Genomic DNA, 6,876 nt, shown 5'->3' on the forward strand with positions numbered 1-6,876 from the left:
TTTGAGGTGTGCGCAGTGCGCGTCAGTCTTTAACATACTATATATAATATAAACATAAAATACTAGTACTATATACAATTAATTTGTTTTTGGAATAGAAGTTTCATTAAGATCGATGGTAGACCTATGTAAACTGAATTTCCATTTGATAATATATGTAAACTGATTCGCTATACTTTTTAAGTTTTATATACTTTGATTGACATAATTGCAGTTTAATTTGTCTATTTTCATTAATTTGTTACATTGATCATTTTATTTTAAAAATAAATAATTTTAGTTTATTTTAAAAAAATTTAACTATAAAAAAATAATTTGATATATTTTAAATGATGTGGTATATATATAATTTTTGTGACATACATTAATTAAATTATAATATTAAAAAGTTTATAAAAGTGAAAGTTAAGTTTTTATATTGTTTTATTGCAGCTTCATACGTGTTAATTATTATACATCATAATATCATATGTTATATTATTTAAATAATATTACATCATAATAAAAATTAGAATAAAAAATTAAAATTATTAAATTTTAAAATAAAAAAACAATTTCATAAATTAATAATAAAAAAATATTAAAACTACAATTAAATTTATTTAATTTAAAGAGGCACAAAATGATCGAACATTTGTACATTATCTTTTCTGGACTTATAAGCAAAATCTTTACTTAATTTAAAGAGGCCCAACATGATTGATCGTTTTTACATTATCTTTTCTGGACTTAAAGCAAAATCTTTTTGTTGTTATTAGCCACTATTACAAGTTCGGTGTGGGACATGCTGAGGACATTCATTGCTAGGAACTTTCAATCACTTTTTGCTTTCACATTCCCAAAATATTTAACATAAAATAAAGTATCAAATATATAGAAAAGTAAAATATTTATCGTCAGCAATTAGCTCCAACCAAATCAGCCAGGTTAAGGTTCGTGTCGCAATTTTTTGGACCAGATGTCACGAATTCAATTAGAAGTATGTTTTAATTTATTGGTTAATTTGGGAATAAATCAAAAAGCTTCATGGTTAAGCTACGTTACCACTTTGACTGAGGCAGCTAGAGACAATTGTATGAAATGACCTAAATGGTTGATTTTTTAATAGAGTCAATACAATTCTCACTTGGATTGGATTGGATTAGATTGGAGTTTACTTCAAGACTTTGTAACGAAAATGACCCCTACCGAAAATAAAAGGATTATTTCCTAGAAACTAAATTATGGATATTTTCATTGTAACTAGGTTATATTATATACGTGTGAATAGAAAAGAAAAGAGTCAAATCATATTTTAAAATGCTTCAAATGGCCAAAATGAAAGTAGATATGCATACAAGTATAGTAATCTATACTAACTAACGAATCAATACATTACTAATTAACCAACAAACAAACATAACTTCAAAAACTTATAATAAACATGTTATCATGTACCACAATTCAAATTGGCCGGTTTGCTGCTACGAATAAAGAAAATTGTTATCCATTTCATAGCCCACTCTAGATTATTCACTATTTTGGATGGATAAAAATCTAACGTCAACAAAAAGTTATTAAGTAAGTTAACTAGAAGTTATTTTGGAATAAGTTGACCTCCATCAATATATATAAGAGACCTATCTAAATTGAGATGATGTATTATAATAAATTGATGATATAATTAAATCTAAATTATACAATTTTGAATGAATGATATTGAAAGTAATTTTTAGTGACACATAATTCCTTACGTATGTAATGTTATATTTTTGTAAAAATCAGAAGAATATAAATTCTTCAACATATTTTTTTTAATTTCTTGCAATAGAAAAGGGATCAATCAATAAACTAGCTACATGTTTTACACTATCTTATATATGAATAATATTTTTTTATTTATAAAAAATATGGTAAATATTACTATAAACTTATATATAACTATGAAATATTGAATTCGAATTCAAGATAAAAAATTTAACCTAACGACATTTAAATTGAGATATGATTTAAAGATTAGGCGAATAATATTTATTCTTCAAGAAAATTATTATCTTTTTACATGCAATTTTTTCTTTTATTTTATTATCAATTAGTAATTTTTATTTAATTAAATAGCTGATTTTTGCAAAATACCTATACTTTTTTTATTTCAAATTTTTCCGTTTGTTAAACTATTGTATTTAAGATTTTAATTTTTTATCAATCAAATAATCATTTTTAAAATTTATTTATTGAAATAACAGATAATCGAACACGTTATTCCTCAATCCTCATGTGCACAATAAAAGTCTACCCTGAATGTCCTAAACTAATCTATAAAGCCCAGTTGGGACCTATTCTTACTCAAAGGCCATAGGGATATGCATGTAAAGAGAAAATAAAAAAGTCTTTATAGAAAAATAAAATAAAATTCACTAAGAATGAGTACAAAAAAACATTAAAATGTACGAGTCTAATTGTCGACTCCACGTGGTTGGAAAACACTGTCTCTCTCTACTTCCTACCTCTTCACCTTCTCTATAAATATTAAGTCCATTATTTGTTCCAAGGATCCCATTACCATCTTTCACAACTACTACAAAACTTAGCTACTTTCTTCCATTTTTCATTATTACCATTTAACATACACTATCTTGTATCACATCTCATATCTCAACACACTACATATTCTTATTCCCTTCCTTCTTTTTTGTTCTTCATTTTTCAGGTAATTAACCCACCACTACAAAGAAATATTATTTGGTTTGTATAATATTGATGTTTTTAGAAAAATAAATTTCCTTGATTTTCTTTGATGTATTGATGTTATTTGAAAAAAAAGTTTTTTTTTTTAATTTTAAAATAATTCCTTTATTTTCTTTGATATGTGAGTTTTTTTGTGAAGTTTTCTTTGTTTGACTAAAATTGGGTCTTGACAATTTTCTTGTATTTTCTACGGATCCGTATAAAGTTTTCTTCCCATTGGGTCACACCGACAAAATAATATAAATGTAATAATAATACAACACACATTTTGAAAAATGGGTCATGAAAGTTTTCTTGTGTTTTTTCTTCCTAATTTCCAAAAATATGTTTTTATTTTTTTATCAAACTATTTTTTTTTTATGAATTTGTGTGGTTGTGATTTGAGTAATGAAACACTCCTATTGGTTTCGTACACATTGTCATAGCAATGATGTAATTATTTCATTGTATTTAACACATTGAAAATGCATTTGCAATTTTTCAGGTGATTGGTTTTGTTGTCATATGGGGATATCCTTTTCATGTCACAATGATGTTGAAGATGATTTAGATTCCATGGTTGTAAAATCAATCAACTTTGGCAATGATGAAATCAAAACTCCAGTAAGATCAGTTAGTTTCAAAAGTGAAGATTTTGAACCTACCATCCTTAAATCTATAGGTTCTGGAAAGATGACAATTGAAACATCTGTTAGCTTCAAAAGAATAAATGTAGATAACAACATTTTAGTATCAACAAACACACTTTCATTTGACAACAAAGAGAATAACAACAATATTTTGATTAGCAAAAATAGTAGAGATTTGGATGATGATCTGTCTCTTAACTCCGAATGTCAAGTCGAATCGATTCAATCCGCACTTTTGAATCCAAACAGTCCTAAACACATTGCTGCACTTAAATTGCAGAAAGTTTATAAGAGCTTTCGTACAAGAAGAAAGCTAGCAGATTGTGCAATTCTTGTTGAACAAAGCTGGTATACTTATTTTTTAGCCTTTAAACTTTTTTAGTTATTTTTCTTTTTGTAAACAAAACTTTGACAATTTCTAACTTGTTTTTATTTTGTTAATAGGTGGAAGCTCTTAGATTTCGCTGAACTCAAGCGCAGCTCGATATCTTTCTTTGACATTGAGAAACATGAAACTGCGATTTCGCGTTGGTCTCGAGCTAGAACTAGAGCTGCTAAGGTACTTTTAATATTATTTTGCTTAGGATGTTTTGTTTATGTTACTAGTATTGAGAACTATGAAATCGTTGAAAGAATTTAGTTAGATAGGATTTACAATTTGTTGTGTTCAGTTATTGAGGAGCAGTGATGTTTAATATTTTCAATTGAGCTCTTCCATAGCACTAACCTTTTAAGTGCAATTTTTCAAGCTGTAAGAAATTGAATTAAGCTTTTCCTTGTCATTGCAGGTTGGAAAAGGTTTATCCAAAGATGAGAAAGCACAAAAACTTGCTCTGCAGCATTGGCTCGAAGCGGTTAGTCAGACACGATTTCACTAGTTCTTTATCTACTTTTAGTTGATCTGTTGTTCATTCATCAGTTTATAGTTTATACTGATCGATATGTATTTATTTCTTACTATGTAATAGATCGACCCACGCCATCGCTATGGACATAATCTACACTTTTATTACGATAAATGGCTTCAATGTCAGAGCAGAGAACCTTTCTTCTACTGGTAATATATATATTCTTTTTAAATTTTATTTCTTGGTTACTTACAACATAGGCTGCAATTTTTATATAGATCTTAAATCTCCTAAGTTTGAAATTAATTAAGTTTTTTCTTTGAAATTGCAGGCTAGATATAGGAGAAGGAAGGGAAGTAAATCTCGAGAAGTGCCCTCGATCTAAACTTCAACTACAGTGTATTAAATATCTCGGTCCGGTAAGTTTTCTCACTTTCTTCCATTGATACAAAAACGTCCTCATCTAAGACATTTTTTACTAGAGCTATCTATATCTTTGATTTAAATTTCTAATGAATTTTGCATTTTTATTTCTTTCAGATGGAAAGGTTGGCTTATGAAGTTGTCGTGGAGGATGGGAAGTTCTTCTACAAGCAATCAGGAGAGCTCCTCCACACTGCTGCAGAAGACGCACATGCGAAATGGATTTTCGTCCTTAGCACTTCGAAGTCATTGTATGTTGGCAAGAAGAGAAAAGGTTCCTTTCAGCATTCTAGCTTCTTGGCTGGAGGAGCTACATCTTCTGCTGGGAGATTGGTGATTGAATATGGTGTTTTGAAGGTATAAATCTGTCAAAAGTCTCATTTTTTTCACTCTTTTGATGGACTCATTTGTGGCTAGTTTTTTCGATTTTATGTGTTCGGCTAAGAATGATTTGATTGTTTCTTTTAAACAGGCTGTTTGGCCTCACAGTGGTCATTACCGTCCGACAGAAGAAAACTTCAAGGAATTTATTTCATTCCTTCAAGAGAACAATGTGAACCTTTCAGATGTCAAGGTATGGAAACTTGAAACGAAGGTTTTAAACATTATTTTGTCGCAGTTTTTAGATATGTAAAAACAAGATGTGAAAGAGTATATTCTGAGGAAATTCATTTTACTTTATATGCAGATGGATCCTGTTGACGAGTCTGACGAATTCAGTTCACTGAGAAGTTGTGGTCATTTAAGAAGCCACTCGTCCGAAGAGGACTACGCTGAGAACATGAATGGCATGGAGATTGGAGGGACCATTGTCCAAGACTCAGTTTTGAAGCAGGCCGGTTTGATAGAAACCGAGAGTGAGTCTGCATTGGTTACCCCCAGCACAAGGCAATTCCAAATACTTGGAAGAAAACTGACCAATCTTCAAATACCGAAAAGGGGTCGAGTGTTTGAAGGACTAGAAAACGAAAAAGAAGGCGCAGGGCAAACTTTTCCAAGTTTTGAAATGGAACCCCTTATCAGCGATCAAGAAACAGAAGAGGCACTTGTATCAGAGAAAAACTTCGACGAAGAAAAAGACAATGACAATGACAATGACAATGACGTAGAAATCATTCCAGAAGAGTCGATACTCAAAAGAATAAACTCACATAAAGAAATGAAATCATATCAACTTGGGAAGCAGTTGTCTTTCAAATGGACAACTGGAGCTGGACCACGAATCGGCTGCGTAAGGGATTACCCTTGCGAACTACAGTTTCGAGCATTGGAACAAGTTAATCTGTCTCCACGAAGCAGATTGCGTTGTAAATCGTCTTTTACTCTTAGGAGTAGCACTAGTTTGAACTCAAATGTTTCATGCCTTTCAAGTTTAAGTGGAGACACAGCAAATGATGAACCCCTACTTGTTGAAAATAAAAGTATGTCTCAAATAGGTGAGCTTAGTTCAAGATCAGAATTGATAAGAGGAACATCAGTTATACCAGTAATTCATATGCCGTCATGATTCATGAGGATTTATTCATTCCTCCATTAATTTATTCTTTTTGTGTTAATAGGTAACAACTATTAGTTTTTTGTTACTCTTTCCATTATTCAATTGTTACATAGGTATTCTTTTTTCATTCATGTATAATCTAGGATGAATATTGTAAAATTATTTTAGGTTCTATATGTACTCCCAATCCAAAGGAAACATTTCATCTTCCAACATGGGACAAGTGTAATGAACTCAAAAGATACTACAGATTCCTTGATTCAAATATACATAACATTGATCCATTGAATCTCAACCACTCTTTTATCTTTATAGGAAGATGTAATTTTTTTAACAAGTATTTTTATGCTAAGATGTTATTAAATTGATTATATATATTTTTTACTGTTAGTACATAATCATAAAACTCAACATAAATCTTTGAATTGATGCTAATTGACACTCCTAGTTGTTACATACCGCCTCATCTAGCATTAAGCTTCATTAGAGCCAGTTGCATGACAGACTGTCAACAGCATCTTTTTGCTGCCTCTTTACATAATCCATGGTCTTGGTGAAGGAGTTCATCATTTTCATATGGTAGTTGTGTTGGAGAGTTTAGAAGAGCGATCATAGCAACAATAGATTAAATAATTCAGGATCAAGAAGATTATTTGATACTATATCTCTATCTAATGTCTTAAAACATTTGATATACGAGTCATATCTCTTATATATAACATTTAATTTATTTATAGTCGATGTAGATATA

At 29.9% G+C, this 6,876-nt stretch overlaps 1 protein-coding gene across 1 annotated transcript; it reads left to right on the forward strand.

The window, feature by feature from the left end:
- Window positions 1-2,472: 2,472 nt before the first annotated feature.
- Window positions 2,473-6,409, forward strand: LOC101504515 (IQ domain-containing protein IQM2). Its single transcript, XM_004504259.4, has 9 exons — window positions 2,473-2,689; window positions 3,212-3,704; window positions 3,801-3,915; window positions 4,145-4,210; window positions 4,325-4,413; window positions 4,536-4,623; window positions 4,745-4,984; window positions 5,100-5,201; window positions 5,316-6,409. The coding sequence occupies exons 2-9, from the start codon at window positions 3,232-3,234 to the stop codon at window positions 6,132-6,134; spliced, it is 1,992 nt and encodes a 663-aa protein (XP_004504316.1). The 5' UTR covers window positions 2,473-2,689; window positions 3,212-3,231; the 3' UTR covers window positions 6,135-6,409.
- The last annotated feature ends 467 nt before the right edge of the window (window positions 6,410-6,876 follow it).

This window comes from Cicer arietinum, chromosome 6 (assembly GCF_000331145.2).
Source record: "Cicer arietinum cultivar CDC Frontier isolate Library 1 chromosome 6, Cicar.CDCFrontier_v2.0, whole genome shotgun sequence".
NCBI lineage: Eukaryota > Viridiplantae > Streptophyta > Magnoliopsida > Fabales > Fabaceae > Cicer > Cicer arietinum.

Coding starts and splice junctions, on each gene's coding strand:
- LOC101504515 (XM_004504259.4), top strand. CDS start 3,232: ATGGGGATATCCTTTTCATGTCACAATGATGTTGAAGATGATTTAGAT. Junction 4,414..4,535: donor AGAGAACCTTTCTTCTACTG/GTAATATATATA, acceptor TTGAAATTGCAG/GCTAGATATAGGAGAAGGAA. Junction 5,202..5,315: donor TGAACCTTTCAGATGTCAAG/GTATGGAAACTT, acceptor CTTTATATGCAG/ATGGATCCTGTTGACGAGTC.